At 41.4% G+C, this 18,712-nt stretch overlaps 1 protein-coding gene across 1 annotated transcript in view; it reads left to right on the forward strand.

Moving 5' to 3' along the window:
* Window positions 1-18,139, forward strand: part of LOC137414489 (maternal embryonic leucine zipper kinase-like) — a 72,497-nt gene extending 54,358 nt beyond the window's left edge. The window contains exons 9-13 of the mRNA XM_078771158.1: window positions 10,562-10,644; window positions 15,589-15,693; window positions 16,463-16,504; window positions 16,772-16,820; window positions 17,928-18,139. Of these exons, the coding sequence (XP_078627284.1) occupies window positions 10,562-10,644; window positions 15,589-15,693; window positions 16,463-16,504; window positions 16,772-16,820; window positions 17,928-18,139 (491 nt within the window). The remainder of the gene's footprint in view (window positions 1-10,561; window positions 10,645-15,588; window positions 15,694-16,462; window positions 16,505-16,771; window positions 16,821-17,927) is intronic.
* Window positions 18,140-18,712: the final 573 nt, after the last annotated feature.

Raw genomic sequence — 18,712 nt, forward strand, 5'->3', positions numbered from 1 at the left:
TTTTATTCCACATGGAGAGTTCTTGACAATGAGCCATGTCTCAATTTTTTCTATTCAGCACTTTCGGAGATATGGAGGTGCTAGGTTTTTCGGTTTTTCCAAGATGGCGGCCGAACCACGTGACATATGACGTCATCATTAACATATTTTATTCCCCATTGAGAGTTCTTTACAATGAGCCATGTCTCAATTTTTTCTGTTCAGCACATTTGGAGATATAGTGGTGCACAGTTTTGCTGTTTTACCAAGATGGCGGCCGACCACGTGACTGATGACGTCATCATTAACATATTTTATTCCCCATGGAGAGTTCTTTACAATGAGCCATGTCTCAATTTTTTCTGTTCAGCACATTTGGAGATATAGTGGTGCAAAGTTTTGCCGTTTTTCCAAGATGGCGGCCGACCACGTGACTGATGATGTCATCATTAACATATTTTATTCCCCATGGAGAGTTCTTTACAATGAGCCATGTCTCAATTTTTTCTGTTCAGTACTTTCGGAGATATAGAAGTGCAAAGTTTTTCGGTTTTTCCAAGATGGCGGCCGAACCACGTCACCGATGACGTCATCAATTGGGCACAGTCTATTCCAGGGCAAGACCAATATGTGTGCAAAGTTTGGCGATTCTCCGTGCAACGGTGTAGACGCAGTGCTGCAAACAGACAGACAAACAGACAGACAAACAGACAGACAAACAAATGAAAAATCGGTCAGAGACCGAGGACTTGCCGGAATTTACTTTTTTATCGGCCATTTAGGACAAATATGGCGGCCGAACCACGAGACCGATGACGTCATCATTAACATATGTTATTCCCCATGCAGAGTTCTTTACAATGAGCCATGTCTCAATTTTTTCTATTCAGCACATTCAGAGATATGGAGGTGCAAAGTTTTTCGGTTTTTCCAAGATGGTGGCCGAACCACGTGACTGATGACGTCATCATTAACACATTTTATTCCCCATGGAGAGTTCTTCACAATGAGCCATGTCTCAATTTTTTCTGTTCAGCACTTTTGGAGATATAGTGGTGCAAAGTTTTGCCGTTTTTCCAAGATGGCGGCCGACCACGTGACATATGACATCATCATTAACATATTTTATTCCCCATGGAGAGTTCTTTACAATGAGCCATGTCTCAATTTTTTCTGTTCAGCACTTTTGGAGATTTTGTGGTGCAAAGTTTTGCCGTTTTTCCAAGATGGCGGCCGACCACGTGACATATGACGTCAGCATTAACATATTTTATTCCCCATGGAGAGTTCTTTACAATGAGCCATGTCTCAATTTTTTCTGTTCAGCACTTTTGGAGATATAGTGGCGCAACGTTTTGCCGTTTTTCCAAGATGGCGACCGAACCACGTGACTGATGACGTCATCATTTACATATTTTATTCCCCAGGGAGAGTTCTTTACAATGAGCCATGTCTCAATTTTTTCTGTTCAGTACTTTCGGAGATATGGAGGCGCAAAAATTTTCGGTTTTTCCAAGATGGCGGCCGAACCACGTGACTGATGACGTCATCATTATCATATTTATTCCCCATGGAGAGTTCTTTACAATGAGCCATGTCTCAATTTTTTCTGTCAGCACTTTGAGATATCGAGGTGCAAAAATTTTCGGTTTTTCCAAGATGGCGGCCGAACCACGTGACCAATGACGTCATCATTTGGGCACAGTCTATTCCAGGGCAAGACCAATATGTGTGCAAAGTTTGGCGATTCTCCGTGCAACGGTGTAGACGCAGTGCTGCAAACAGACAGACAAACAGACAAACAGACAGACAGACAAATGAAAAATCGGTCAGAGACCGAGGACTTGCCGGAATTTACTTTTTTATCGGCCATTTAGGACAAATATGGTGGCTGAACCACGTGACCGATGACGTCATCATTAACATATTTTATTCCCCATGGAGAGTTCTTCACAATGAGCCATGTCTCAATTTTTTCTGTTCAGCACTTTCGGAGATATTGAGGTGCAAAGTTTTTCCAAGATGGCGGCCGAACCACGTGACCGATGACGTCATCATTAACATATTTTATTCCCCATGGAGAGTTCTTTCCAATGAGCCATGTCTCAATTTTTTCTATTCAGCACTTTCGGAGATATGGAGGTGCAAAATTTTTTCGGATTTTCCAAGATGGCGGCAGAACCACGTGACAGATGACGTCATCATTAACATATTTTATTCCCCATGGAGAGTTCTTTACAATGAGCCATGTCTCAATTTTTTCTGTTCAGCACTTTTGGAGATATAGTGGCGCAACGTTTTGCCGTTTTTCCAAGATGGCGACCGAACCACGTGACTGATGACGTCATCATTTACATATTTTATTCCCCATGGAGAGTTCTTTACAATGAGCCATGTCTCAATTTTTTCTGTTCAGTACTTTCGGAGATATAGAGGTGTAAAGTTTTTCGGTTTTTCCAAGATGGCGGCCGAACCACGTCACCGATGACGTCATCAATTGGGCACAGTCTATTCCAGGGCAAGAACAATATGTGTGCAAAGTTTGGCGATTCCACGTGCAACGGTGTAGACACAGTGCTGCAAACAGACAGACAGACAAACAGACAAACAGACAGACAGACAGATGAAAAATCGGTCAGAGACCGAGGACTTGCCGGAATGTACTTTTTTATCGGCCATTTAGGACAAATATGGCGGCCGAACCACGTGACCGATGACGTCATCATTAACATATTTTATTCCCCATGGAGAGTTCTTTACAATGAGCCATACCTCAATTTTTTCTATTCAGGACTTTTGGAGATGTGGAGGTGCAGAGTTTTTCGGTTTTTCCAAGATGGCGGCCGAACCACGTGACTGATGACATCATCATTAACATATTTTATTCCCCATGGAGAGTTCTTTTCAAAGAGCCATGTCTCAATTTTTCTGTTCAGCACTTTTGGAGATATAGTGGTGCAAAGTTTTGCCGTTTTTCCAAGATGGCGGCCGAACCACGTGACCTATGACGTCATCATTAACATGTTTTATTCCCAATGGAGAGTTCTTTACAATGAGCCATGGCTCAATTTTTTCTGTTCAGCACTTTGAGATATCGAGGTGCAAAATTTTTCGTTTTTTCCAAGATGGCGGCCGAACCACGTGACTGATGACGTCATCATTTGGGCACAGTATATTAGAGGGCAAGACCAATATGTGTGCCAAGTTTGGCGATTCTACGTGCAACGGTGTAGACGTAGTGCTGCAAACAGACAAACAGACAAACAGACAAACAGACAAACAGACAAACAGATGAAAAATCGGTCAGAGACCGAGGACTTGCCGGAATGTACTTTTTTATTGGCCATTTAGGACAAATATGGCGGCCGAACCACGTGACTGATGACGTCATCATTAACATATTTTATTCCCCATGGAGAGTTCTTTACATTGAGCCACGTCCCAAGTTTTTCTATTCAGGACTTTCGGAGATATGGAGGTGTAACGTTTTCCGGTTTTTCCAAGATGGCGGCCGAACCACGTGACATATGACGTCATCATTAACATATTTTATTCCCCCATGGAGAGTTCTTTACAATGAGCCATGTCTCAATTGTTTCTGTTCAGCACTTTTGGAGATATAGTGGTGCAAAGTTTTGCCGTTTTTCCAAGATGGCGGCCGAACCACGTGACCTATGACGTCATCATTAACATATTTTATTCCCCATGGAGAGTTCTTTACAATGAGCCATGTCTCAATTTTTTCTGTTCAGCGCTTTTGGAGATTTCGTGGTGCAAAGTTTTGCCGTTTTTCCAAGATGGCGGCCGAACCACGTGACCTATGACGTCACCATTAACATATTTTATTCCCCATGGAGAGTTCTTTACAATGAGCCATGTCTCAATTTTTTCTATTCAGCACTTTCGGAGATATGGAGGTGCTAAGTTTTTCGGTTTTTCCAAGATGGCGGCCGACCACGTGACTGATGACGTCATCATTAACATATTTTATGCCCCATGGAGAGTTCTTTACAATGAGCCATGTCTCAATTTTTTCTGTTCAGCACTTTTGGAGATATAGTGGTGCAAATTTTTGCCGTTTTTCCAAGATGGCGGCCGACCACGTGACATATGACGTCATCATTAACATATTTTATTCCCCATGGAGAGTTCTTTACAATGAGCCATGTCTCAATTTTTTCTGTTCAGTACTTTCGGAGATATAGAGGTGCAAATTTATTCGGTTTTTCCAAGATGGCGGCCGAACCACGTCACCGATGACGTCATCATTGAGGCACAGTATATTAGAGGGCAAGACCATTATGTGTGCAAAGTTTGGCGATTCTCCGTGCAACGGTGTAGACGCAGTGCTGCAAACAGACAAACAGACAGACAAACAGACAAACAGATGAAAAATCGGTCAGAGACCGAGGACTTGCCGGAATTTACTTTTTTATCGGCCATTTAGGACAAATATGGCGGCCGAACCACGTGACCGATGATGTCATCATTAACATATTTTATTCCCCGTGGAGAGTTGTTTACAATGAGCCATGTCTCAATTTTTTCTATTCAGGACTTTTGGAGATGTGGCATTGCAAAGTTTTTCGGTTTTTCCAAGATGGCGGCCGAACCACGTGACTGATGACGTCATCATTAACATATTTGATTCCCCATGGAGAGTTCTTTACAATGAGCCATGTCTCAATTATTTCTATTCAGTACTTTCGGAGATATGGAGGTGCAAATTTTTCTGTTTTTCCAAGATGGCGGCCGAACCACGTGACTGATGACGTCATCATTAACATATTGTATTCTCCATGGAGAGTTCTTTGCAATGAGCCATGTCTCAATTTTTGCTATTCAGTACATTCAGAGATATGGATGTGCAAAGTTTTTCGGTTTTTCCAAGATGGCGGCCGAACCACGTGACTGATGACGTCATCATTAACATATTTGATTCCCCATGGAGAGTTCTTTACAATGAGCCATGTCTCAATTTTTTCTATTCAGCACTTTCGGAGATGTGGAGGTGCAAAGTTTTTCGGTTTTTCCAAGATGGCGGCCGAACCACGTGACCGATGACGTCATCATTAACATATTTTATTCTCCATGGAGTGTTCTTTACAATGAGCCATGTCTCAATTTTTTCTGTTCAGCACTTTTGGAGATATAGTGGTGCAAAGTTTTGCCGTTTTTCCAAGATGGCAGCCGACCACGTGACTGATGACGTCATCATTAAGATATTTTATTCCCCATGGAGAGTTCTTTACAATGAGCCATGTCTCAATTTTTTCTGTTCAGTACTTTTGGAGATATAGCGGTGCAATTTTTTTGCCGTTTTTCCAAGATGGCGGCCGAATCACGTGACCTATGACGTCATCATTAACATATTTCATTCCCCATGGAGAGTTCTTTACAATGAGCCATGTCTCAATTTTTTCTGTTCAGTACTTTTGGAGATATGGAGGTGCAAATTTTTTCGGTTTTTCCAAGATGGCGGCCGAACCACGTGACTGATGACGTCATCATTAACATGTTTTATTCCCCATGGAGAGTTCTTCACAATGAGCCATGTCTCAATTTTTTCTGTTCAGTACTTTTGGAGATGTGGAGGTGCAGAATTTTTCGGTTTTTCCAAGATGGCGGCCGAACCACGTGACCGATGACGTCATCATTAACATATTTTATTCCCCATGGAGAGTTCTTTACAATGAGCCATGTCTCAATTTTTTCTATTCAGGACTTTTGGAGATGTGGAGGTGCAGAATTTTTCGGTTTTTCCAAGATGGCGGCCGAACCACGTGACCGATGACATCATCATTAACATATTTTATTCCCCATGGAGAGTTCTTTACAATGAGCCATGTCTCAATTTTTTCTATTCAGCACTTTCGGAGATATGGAGGTGCTAAGTTTTTCGGTTTTTCCAAGATGGCGGCCGACCACGTGACTGATGACGTCATCATTAACATATTTTATTCCCCATGGAGAGTTCTTTACAATGAGCCATGTCTCAATTTTTTCTGTTCAGCACTTTTGGAGATATAGTGGTGCAAATTTTTGCCTTTTTTCCAAGATGGCGGCCGACCACGTGACATATGACGTCATCATTAACATATTTTATTCCCCATGGAGAGTTCTTTACAATGAGCCATGTCTCAATTTTTTCAGTACAGTACTTTCGGAGATATAGAGGTGCAAATTTTTTCGGTTTTTCCAAGATGGCGGCCGAACCACGTCACCGATGACGTCATCAATTGGGCACAGTCTATTCCAGGGCAAGACCAATATGTGTGCAAAGTTTGGCGATTCTCCGTGCAACGGTGTAGACGCAGTGCTGCAAACAGACAGACAAACAGACAGACAAACAGATGAAAAATCGGTCAGAGACCGAGGACTTGCCGGAATGTACTTTTTTATCGGCCATTTAGGACAAATATGGCGGCCAAACCACGTGACCGATGAAGTCATCATTACTTGTTTTCTAAACTAATTTATTCCTTGATGATGCTCAAGAAATTTCATCTTGATCGGATGAAGTTTTGTACTTGGCGAATTATGACGTCATAATGGAGGAACCTATGACATCATCATTAACATATTTTATTCCCCATGGAGAGTTCTTTACAATGAGTCATGTCTCAATTTTTTCTATTCAGGACGTTTGGAGATGTGGAGGTGCAGAGTTTTTCGGTTTTTCCAAGATGGCGGCCGAACCACGTGACTGATGACGTCATCATTAACATATTTTATTCCCCATGGAGAGTTCTTTACAATGAGCCATGTCTCAATTTTTTCTGTTCAGCACTTTTGGAGATATAGTGGTGCAAAGTTTTGCCGTTTTTCCAAGATGGCGGCCGACCACGTGACATATGACATCATCGTTAACATATTTTATTCCCCATGGAGAGTTCTTTACAATGAGCCATGTCTCAATTTTTTCTGTTCAGGACTTTTGGAGATTTCGTGGTGCAAAGTTTTGCCGTTTTTCCAAGATGGCGGCCGACCACGTGACTGATGACGTCATCATTAACATATTTTATTCCCCATGGAGAGTTCTTTACAATGAGCCATGTCTCAATTTTTTCTGTTCAGCACTTTTGGAGATATAGTGGTGCAAAGTTTTGCCGTTTTTCCAAGATGGCGGCCAACCACGTGACATATGACGTCATCATTAACATATTTTATTCCCCATGGAGAGTTCTTTACAATGAGCCATGTCTCAATTTTTTCTGTTCAGCACGTTTGGAGATATAGTGGCGCAACGTTTTGCCGTTTTTCCAAGATGGCGACCGAACCACGTGACTGATGACGTCATCATTTACATATTTTATTCCCCATGGAGAGTTCTTTACAATGAGCCATGTCTCAATTTTTTCTGTTCAGTACTTTCGGAGATATAGAGGTGCAAAGTTTTTCGGTTTTTCCAAGATGGCGGCCGAACCACGTCACCGATGACGTCATCAATTGGGCACAGTCTATTCCAGGGCAAGACCAATATGTGTGCAAAGTTTGGCGATTCTACGTGCAACGGTGTAGACGCAGTGCTGCAAACAGACAGACAAACAGACAGACAGACAGACAGACAGACAAACAAACGAACAGATCAACATACTTGCCGGAAAATTTTTCCGGCAAGTAACAAACAGACAAACAGACAAACAAACGAACAGATCAACATACTTGCCGGAAAATTTTTTCCGGCAAGTAATGAAAAATCGGTCAGAGACCGAGGACTTGCCGGAATTTACTTTTTTATCGGCCATTTAGGACAAATATGGCGGCCGAACCACGTGACCGATGACGTCATCATTAACATATTTTATTCCCCATGGAGAGTTCTTTACAATGAGCCATGTCTCAATTATTTCTATTCAGCACTTTTGGAGATATGGAGGTGCTACGTTTTTCGGTTTTTCCAAGATGGCGGCCGAACCACGTGACCTATGACGTCATCATTAACATATTTTATTCCCCATGGAGAGTTCTTTACAATGAGGCATGTCTCAATTTTTTCTATTCAGCACTTTTGGACACATAGAGGTGCTAAGTTTTTCGGTTTTTCCAAGATGGCGGCCGAACCACGTGACATATGACGTCATCATTAACAAATTTTATTCCCCATGGAGAGTTCTTTACAATGAGCCATGTCTCAATTTTTTCTGTTCAGCACTTTTGGAGATATAGTGGTGCAAAGTTTTGCCGTTTTTCCAAGATGGCGGCCGACCACGTGACATATGACATCATCATTAACATATTTTATTCCCCATGGAGAGTTCTTTACAATGAGCCATGTCTCAATTTTTTCTGTTCAGCACTTTTGGAGATTTCGTGGTGCAAAGTTTTGCCGTTTTTCAAGATGGCGGCCGACCACGTGACTGATGACGTCATCATTTAGATATTTTATTCCCCATGGAGAGTTCTTTACAATGAGCCATGTCTCAATTTTTTCTGTTCAGTACTTTCGGAGATATAGAGGTGCAAAGTTTTTCGGTTTTTCCAAGATGGCGGCCGAACCACGTCACCGATGACGTCATCAATTGGGCACAGTCTATTCCAGGGCAAGACCAATATGTGTGCAAGGTTTGGCGATTCTACGTGCAACGGTGTAGACGCAGTGCTGCAAACAGACAGACAGACAGACAAACAAACGAACAGATCAACATACTTGCCGGAATCTTTTCCGGCAAGTAACGAACAGATCAATATACTTGCCGGAATCTTTTCCGGCAAGTAACAAATGAAAAATCGGTCAGAGACCGAGGACTTGCCGGAATGTACTTTTTATCGGCCATTTAGAACAAATATGGCGGCCGAACCACGTGACCGATGATATCATCATTAACATATTTTATTCCCCATGGAGAGTTCTTTACAATGAGCCATGTCTCAATTTTTTCTATTCAGCACTTTCGGAGATATGGAGGTGCAAAGTTTTTCGGTTTTTCCAAGATGGCGGCCGACCACGTGACATATGACGTCATCATTAACATATTTTATTCCCCATGGAGAGTTCTTACCAATGAGCCATGTCTCAATTTTTTCTGTTCAGCACTTCCGGAGATATGGAGGTGCAAAGTTTTTCGGTTTTTCCAAGATGGCGGCCGACCACGTGACATATGACGTCATCATTAACATATTTTATTCGCCATGGAGAGTTCTTTACAATGAGCCATGTCTCAATTTTTTCTGTTCAGCACTTTTGGAGATATCGTGGTGCAAAGTTTTGCCGTTTTTCCAAGATGGCGGCCGACCACGTGACTGATGACGTCATCATTAACATATTTTATTCCCCATGGAGAGTTCTTTACAATGAGCCATGTCTCAATTTTTTCTGTTCAGCACTTTCGGAGATATGGAGGTGCAACGTTTTTCGGTTTTTCCAAGATGGCGGCCGAACCACGTGACTGATGACTTCATCAGTAACATATTTTATTCCCCATGGAGAGTTATTTACAATGAGCCATGTCTCAATTTTTTCTGTTCAGCACTTTCAGAGATATGGAGGTGTAAAGTTTTTCGGTTTTTCCAAGATGGCGGCCGAACCACGTCACCGATGACGTCATCATTTGGGCACAGTATATTAGAGGGCAAGACCAATATGTGTGCCAAGTTTGGCGATTCTACGTGCAACGGTGTAGACGTAGTGCTGCAAACAGACAAACAGACAGACAGACAGACAGACAGACAGACAGACAGACAGACAAACGAACAGATCAACATACTTGCCGGAAAATTTTTCCGGCAAGTAACAAACGAACAGATCAACATACTTGCCGGAAAATTTTTTCCGGCAAGTAACAAACAAACGAACAGATCAACATACTTGCCGGAAAATTTTTCCGACAAGTAACAAACAAACGAACAGATCAACATACTTGCCGGAATCTTTTCCGGCAAGTAACAAACAAACGAACAGATCAACATACTTGCCGGAATCTTTTCCGGCAAGTAACAAACGAACAGATCAACATACTTGCCGGAAATTTTTCCGGCAAGTAACAAACGAACAGATCAACATACTTGCCGGAATCTTTTCCGGCAAGTAACGAACAGATCAACATACTTGCCGGAATGTTTTCCGGCAAGTAACAAACAACTAGAGTGAAAACTGAGTACTCCCTTTCAGCGTGCGTCACTGCCGAGCCCCCTTCGGTGCCCGGCAATGACGATTTGCAATGCCTGTAGATGGCATAGGAAAGGTGCGGTGTACAATTACTTTGATGGGATTTACAAGACATCAGGAGGCCTTGGTCTTCAGAAGTTCTGCGAACTTGCACACCGCCTCCTCCACCCCGCTCACATCAACTACCACCCCCAGATCCTCCTCCTGTGTCACAGACTCCAAGACTGACCCTCGCATTATGCAGTTCCTATTTTTATTATTTACTTGTCAATTCTGCATGTTCTGAGCCCTTGACCTCTTACGAATGGATATGGAATGCGAACTTCTAGCTGGCAAAGAAGAAGACAAAGACTAATTGATGAAATTGATGTCTCATTTCCACAATGCGCACACATCTGAACACGGTGATATTCTGTCCATTGATCTTTTTCCATCACAATATCTGTTTCATGTTCATTTTGCCTCTTTTTCCAGGATCTTCTATCCGTTATGTTGAAGATGATGAGAGTACTTCCAGTGATGCCGATAAAGTGTTCGATTTGGGAGTGCACCTCGTGGTAAGCAAGACATTCGATTACCTTTTTCCAGTAATTGCTCGGTTTGTGTCGGGGATGTTTTCCTGAAATGTGCGACGAATATCAAAATGAGGGAAATTAAAACAATTTTTATGCTTCCACCGACGAAGTCGCCAGAGACATGATGTTTTCCGGTTGTCCGTCCGGATGTCCTTCCGTCCATGTGACCATACGTACGTCTGTGGATCCATCCGTGATAGCATTTTGTTACCGCGTTAACTTGAGAAGGGCTGAAGGGATCTTAGTCAAACTTGGTGCAGGTATGTATAATGAGTTAAAATTGAACTGATTCGATTTTGGGGGTCACGAGGTCAAAGGTCAGAGGTCATGTGAGAAAAAAAACTCCTGTTACTCCGATAACATGTGAACCAGTGATATGATTCTGACCGTAGTTGGTGCAAGTGCGTATTATGATGCAAAGATGAACTTTTTTATTTTGGGGTCAAGAGGTCGAAGGTCAAAGTCTGTGATAGGTCTATAACTTGAGAACGACTGAAGAGATCTAATTCAAACTTGGCACAGGTATGTACTGTATAATGATTTGAAGATTAACTGATTGGACTTTCGGGTCAAGAGGTCAAAAGTCAGAGGTCATGCATATTAGGTAAAAATGATGTTGCTGTGCCAACACGTGAACCAAGAATGGGATTTTGAACAAACTTGGTATGAGTCTATATGATGCAAAGATGAACTGATTGGATTATGGTATCAACAGATCAAAGTTCAGAGGTCATGTCAGGTAAAAATGTGATAACTTGAGAACAGCTGAAGGGATTTAAATCAAACTTGGTTCAGGTATTATGATGATGTAAACAAGAACTGATTACATTTTGGGGTCAAGAGATCAAAGGTCAGAGGTCCCGTTAAGTAAAAAAATCTGTCACTGTTCTCACTTGCGAATCAGTGATGGGATTTTGCCCAAACTTGATATAACTATATATAATGATGCAAAGATGAACTGATTATATTTTGGCATCAAATGTGAGAAATGAGGTGATTTTGTGATTTTGGTAAGGTCATATTTAATGTCAGGTAAAAAGGTGATACTTGAGAACAGCTGAATGGATTTATATCAAACATGGCTCAAGTACTGTGTGTGCAATGATGTAATTATGTGGGCGTATTGGTCGATGTCATGACGTCGAAGAGTGTCGTTCTCGTTAGCATTAATAGGATACGCTTGTGATGCGTTCCTCATTTCACCTTTTACTGATGATATTCCTTTGTTTTTGAGAAATGACAGCTATATTCAAATCCACAAACGTGCAGTCGTTTTGTCGACGATTTTGCAATCTTCCAATTTGGTACTTTGCGATGTATTATGGCATTTCTATCAGTCTTGTAAGTTCTGAAAACGTTCGAGAATCAAAGGTGTGTTCAATAAAGCGACGTAAGAGTGAGTTGTGGCGACGCAAGTAGGGTATTGCTATAATTGCGTGACGACACAATGGGTGGTCTTACTCTGTTTATTTATTTATTATACCAATTATTTCCTCCTTTTTAGTTCCCATGAGATGTCTTATAGTCGTTGTTGTGAGCTGCCTCGCCTGGATTTGTCTGTCCGCTCACTTATACTTGCCTGCAGGTAACAATTTGAAACCGATCTTCACAAAACTTCACCAAATGGTGCAATTTGTGGTCCGACAAAATCCTATGTTTGAAGTCAAAAGGTCAAAAGGTCTACATAGGCCAAAGGTCAACCACTTTTTTCAAATTTCTAAAATCCTTTCATTTGATTGACTTGAAATTTGAAGAGGATTTGCATGTCTGGTCACCGAATTCAAACACCAGGTATTTTTGTCCCCCGTGGCACCACGGGGCGTAAGGGGGACTATGGTTTTCCCTTCCGTCCGTCCGTGTGTGCATCCGTCCGTGCGTCCGTCCGTGCGTGCCCGTGCATGCGTGCGTGCGTGCATGCGTACGTGCATGCGTGCGTGCATAAGCGAAGGACCGAATTCTAATTTGGTGTGTGGGTGCAACCCACGTCAAAATCCAAGATGGCCACCGCCATGTATGTCTGAACCTTGAGCGGAATATCTTGAAAAATAAGCGAAGTACCAACTTCTAATCTGGTGTGTGGGTGAATCTCGGCATAAGGAAGAAAGCTTTTGAAAATTGGGTTGCCACGTCAAAATCCAAGATGGCCGCCACCATATATATGTCTGAACATTGTGAGCGAAATATCTTGAAAAATACACGAACTACTAACTTCTAATCTGGTGTGTGGGTGTATCTACGCATAAGGAAGAACGCCATTGAAAATTGGGTCGCCACGTCAAAATCCAAGATGGCCGCCGCCATGTATGTCTGAACCTTTTGAGCGGAATATCTTGAAAAATAAGTGAAATACCAACTTCTAATCTGGTGTGTGGTTGTATCTCGGCATAAGGAAGAAAGCTTTTGAAAATTGGGTCGTCACGTCAAAATCCAAGATGGCCGCCACCATATATATGTCTGAACCTTGTGAGCGAAATATCTTGAAAAATAAACGAACTACTAACTTCTAATCTGGTGTGTTGGTATATCTCGGCATAAGGAAGAACGCTATTGAAAATTGGGTCGTCACGTCAAAATCCAAGATGGCCGCCACCATATATATGTCTGAACCTTGTGAGAGAAATATCTTGAAAAATAAACGAACTACTAACTTCTAATCTGGTGTGTGGGTGTGTCTCCAACCCACTCGCAAATATGATCGACTTCCATGTTTTCTGCGTCTTCCACTTTGTCAACTCACATCACTTCACCGACGGGGGACCTAGGCGTAACGCTTGTTGAGATGAACTTCCTCTAAAATTCCTCAATCCTCAATTTTCATCCGATTAAATTGAAATTTGAAGGGGTTTTGGATATCTGCTCAGTGATTTCAACCACCTATAACTTTGAGGTAAACATCAACAAAAAGGTCAATTTTGGCCAAATTTGTAAAATTGTTAATTTTCTTCCGATTGACTTGAAATTTGAATAGGATTTTCATGTCGGCGAACTAACTTCAACCACCAACTATTTTCGAGATCAACCGAGGCCAAAAAGTCAACATAGGCCAAATGGTCAACAACCTGTATCGTATCAACATATGCCAAAAGGTCAACATTCAAAAGGTCAACATTTCGCTCACAAAGGTCGACCACTTTTTTCAAATTTCTAAAATCCTCAATTTTCATCCGATCGACTTGAAATTTGAATATGATTTTCGTATCAGCTAACTGACTTCAACCACAAACTATTTTGGAGATCAACATGTGCCAAAAGGTCAACATAGGCCAAAGCTCAACCAATTTTTTCAAATTCCTAAAATCCTCAATTTTCATCCGATGGACTTGAAATTTGAATAGGATTAACATATCACTCAACTGAATTCAACCACCAACAATTTTTGAGATCACCAAAGGCCAAAAGGTCAACATAGGCCTCAGGTCAACCACTTTTTCCAAATTTCTGAAGTCCTCAATTTTCATCCGATTGACTTGAAATCTGAATGGGATTTTCATGTCAGCGAACTGAAACCAACCACCAACTATTTTTGAGGTCTACATTGGCCAAAAGGTCAACATAGGCCGAATTTCTAAAATTGTCAATTTTCATCCGATTAACTTAATGTTTGAAGACGATTTGCATATCAGGTCACTGGATTCAACCACTAATTATTTTTGAGGTCAAAAGGATGCTCTACTGAGTGCCATTCTATTTTGTTCTGTTTTGCCATGTGTCGCTCTATAATAATAATAATGCATTTATTTTATATAGCGCTTTTCAGGAAGCCCAAAGACGCTTTGACAGAGTGCAAAACATAATGCATAGCAAAACATAAAGACAATTGCAAAAAAAGAAGTCACTCTATGAGTGATTTTTAATTTGTTTGTCTGTCGAGAATGGTGAAGTTCATATTCAATGATATGAACTTTGTCTTCACAGAATAAATATGATTTTCGCTGCAAGCGTTGGTCCAATTGAGGGGAAAATTTCACCATCTGTGCACCTCCCCCTGCAGAAATTTGAAAAAAAGTGGTTGACCTTTGGCCTATGTTGACCTTTTTGCAGATGTTGATACGACACAGGTTGTTGACCATTTGGCCTATGTTGACCATTTGGCCTATGTTGACATTTTGGCCTGTGTTGATCTCCAAAATAGTTGGTGGTTGAAGTCAGTTCACTGATATGAAAATCCTCTTCAGATTTCAAGTTAATCGGATGAAAATTGGGGATTTAAGAAATTCGAGAAAAAGTGGTTGACCTTTGGCCTATGTTGATCTTTTGGCCGATGTTGATCTCAAAAATAGTTGGTGGTTGAATTCAGTGAACTGACGTGCAAATCCTCTTCAAATTTCAAGTCATCGGATGAAAATTAACTTTGTCTTCACAGAATAAATATGATTTTCTCTGCAAGCGTTTGTCCGATTGAGAGGAAATTTTCACCATCGGAAATTTGCACCATTTCTATGCACCATCAGTGGATCGGTGCACGTCCTCCTGCAGAATTTTTTTTTAATGATAATTATGATGTCATAGGTCACATGGTACGGGTGCCATCTTCGAAAAACCCGAAAAAATTTGCACCTCTATATCTCCAAAAGCGCTGCATAGAAAAAATTGAGACATGGCTCATTGTAAAGAACTCTTCATGGTGAATATCATGTTAATGATGATGTCATAGGTGCCTCCATTATGACATCATAATTCGATAAGTACAAAACTTCATCCAATCAAAATGAAATTTTGAGTGTCATCGAGGGATAAATTAGTGGAGAAAAAGAAAAGACGTCGTCGGTCATGTGGTTCGGCCGCCATATTTGCTTAAACACAAAAGCCTTAAAAACCACTAAAAACACGTCCTGGCGAGGGTCTGCAATCTCTGATTGCTCTTTCTGAATTCTATTTTATTTCAGAAGCAATGTTGTCAAGCTCTGTTTGTGCCTTTCTTTTCAGTCGAAAGCGTGGAAGGTTATCTCCAAAATTGGAGAAGGAAGTGCTGGATTCGTTTACAAAGCAAAGCACATCAGAAGAAGTACTACAGAGGACTCTGCAGAAGAGGTACAAGCTGTGTGATATACTTGCTGTGTCTTCATTTCACTTTCTGGGAGATGGAACAGTTCGTGGGAGAGCGAGATAGAACACAGAACTGAATACGGTGGAAAATAGACAGCAAGCAGTGTAGAGGGACACTACGGGGAGACACATGGAAGAAGGACGACAGCAAAGGGATCGGGAAATTCTGCATCTCAATGTATCGTATCTTCTCTATTTCTGATGAAATGAACGATGCTTTTTCTTTCGACTTGTAGGCCTTGCATTACCACTGCAAAAAATTGCATCATAGATGTGATTGGAATCAACAAATAATGTGTAATCTGTGACAGATGATGGTTGTGTGTCAGAAATATCACCAAAAATAATGGGGAAAACCACTTGATGCAAAGTTGAGGGGGCTTCTTCATTCCAGAGCATTGATTTTTCTTTTCTTTTTTTCCCCCAATTATCACTTTGATGCCCATAACTGCCCCCTCTCCCCCTCACTCCCTTCTACTCCCTCATCGCTTGTACCTCAATGTTTTGTCCTTCTTCCAATTCTTAACACTCAAATATGTTCACTTGTGGTGTATTGATGTAATCGTTTCCCTAATCTCCTTTTTATTGTCCGTCTGTGTGAAATTGTTCCTTTCTGTCATTTATCTCCGACGTTGACTTTAGTACAAACAGATGAAATAATTGTACATCACCACACACCAATATCATATATTGTACTCATTTTCCCATGTTGTAACTGAGATGTTGAAATACGATCTCTTGTCGCCACTTTCAGGTTGCTTTGAAGTTCGCAAAATCTTCGTTGCATGCAGAAAGGGTAAGTTTGTGTTGATATTGGGATAGTGGTGTTTTTATCTGTTGAACGAACAACACAGTTTAACTTTCCTCTGAACTGTCCTGGTAGAATCTTTGTCTGTGATACATCTTTGTCTCTTGGCTCCTGAGGCCGTGCGTCTCTGTGTGAGAGTTACAATCTTGTGGTTATTGTGATTGGGTTAACCTGAATCCAGCTGATTGAAGGAATTTGTATAATTTTCCCTTTCTGGTTTCGCCTTTTTTTTTTTTTTTTTTTTTTTTTTTGCAGATGTTGCATGGAGCTAAGATAATGGAGATACTACATCACCCAAACATTTGTAAGTATGAATTTCACTCAAACTTATTGAAGTTTGGTTGCATTATAATATACTAGGGCATGCCCGTACTATATATATGCCCGTACTATATATCTATCTAAAATTATATCCCCCCCCTCTATTTACATGAAATGGTTTGGTTCATTCGCAACGCCAAAGCGAACGGCGAACGGCTTGCGAGTACAGTGACAATCCCCCCCCTCTATTTACATGAATGGTTTGGTCCATTCGCAACGACCACAGAACCCCCCCCTCTATTTACATGCAATGGTTTGGTCCAAAGCGAACGGCTTCCGGAGTTTGGTAAAGCAATCGCCATCGCGTGCACAAACGCGCAGGAAAGCGAATGAATCGCAAATTCGTTTTTATTAGTTTTAAAACTTTATTAAAACATAGTTTAACGCCAACATAGTTTGCAAACGTGAAATAAATGAATACGCTCTCAAATGTGCCATCCGAGGCAGAGTGTGTCCGCCACGTTCGGCACACGCGATCGTTCGCTGCTCTCTGATTGGTTGAATCGTTTTTTGGACATAGCTCGGTAAGTAATTGTCCGATTAATATGAAACCTTGAAAAGGCACATCCTCGGGTCCCCAGCAATATACCTGGCAAGTTAAAAGTATATCGGACCCGTGGTTGTCGAGAAACAGCGGTCACAGACAGACAAACGTACAAACGTACAAACGTACAGAGATTACTGGAATTATAGATAGATTAATATAATAATAATATGAATGATTAGAATTGAATGCACCTCTTAATATCAATTTCATTGACTTCAAGAAGGAATTTGATCATGTTCATAGAGCAAGCCTGTGGAAAATACTGAGATCTTCTGGAATTCCACAGAAGATGATCACTCTCATAAGCAAATTCTACAACCATTTTGAATTCAGTGTCATCCTGAACACCTCCTTATCACAGTGGTTCTCGGTAGAGTCTGGAGTTTGCCATGGTTGTATTATATCACCTGTCCACTTTCTGATTACAATCGACTGGATCATGAGGAACACCACATCAGATAGACCTGGAGGCATCCAGTGGACCTTTTCCACCCAACTTGAAGATCTGGACTTTGCTGACGATTTAGCTGTTTTGTCATCAAGGGATACACATTTGCATGGACAAACTGACAGGATGGCTTTCCAGAAGAAGGACAGATCTTAATATCAATACCACCAAGGCCAAGGTGATGAACATCAACACCGTACCGCTTGCATCTATTACTGCAAATGGAGAAGCCCGGGAGACTGCAGATGAGTTTCCATACCTCGGCAGTCTAATCAGCAAAGACAATGGAGCCAAGAAAGACAAGTAAGAATCCACAAAGCTTGTGATGCAATCGGTCAACTCCATTCTGTCTGGAAGTCGAAGCATCACAGTCTGAAGACAAAGATAAGATTTTATAACAGCAATGTCAAGTCTGTTCTTCTGTATAGCTCTGAGTACTGGTGGGTAATGAAGTCAGATATGGGGAAGGTGGAATCTTTCCACAATGGATGCCTTGGGAAATCTGCCGCATCTTCTGGCGAAATAAGATATCAAACAAAGACTTGCATGAAAAAACCAGTTGCCACAGAATTGCCCTTGAAATTCAGTGTCGCTTCCTCCAATGGCTTCGCTCCGTGCTAAAAATGTCCTCTGACCGAATCCCCAATGTTGCTTTTGTTTGGACAGTGCCAGGAAGGAGGGAACCAGGTAGGCCAAAAACAACTTGGCGTTGGACAATGGTAACTGATCTGGAGGAGTTGGGTCTATCATGGTGTGAGGCACAGAATGTAGCTCAGCATCGAGATAAATGACGAAAGCTTGTAACAGCCTTATGGCCCAGTGGGACGAAGAGTATAAGTAAGTAAGTAAGGAAGAAATGATGATATAATATGATATATTT

The sequence above is a fragment of the Myxine glutinosa genome, chromosome 1 (assembly GCF_964187855.1).
Source record: "Myxine glutinosa chromosome 1, kmMyxGlut1.1, whole genome shotgun sequence".
In the NCBI taxonomy this organism is placed as follows: Eukaryota; Metazoa; Chordata; class Myxini; order Myxiniformes; family Myxinidae; genus Myxine; species Myxine glutinosa.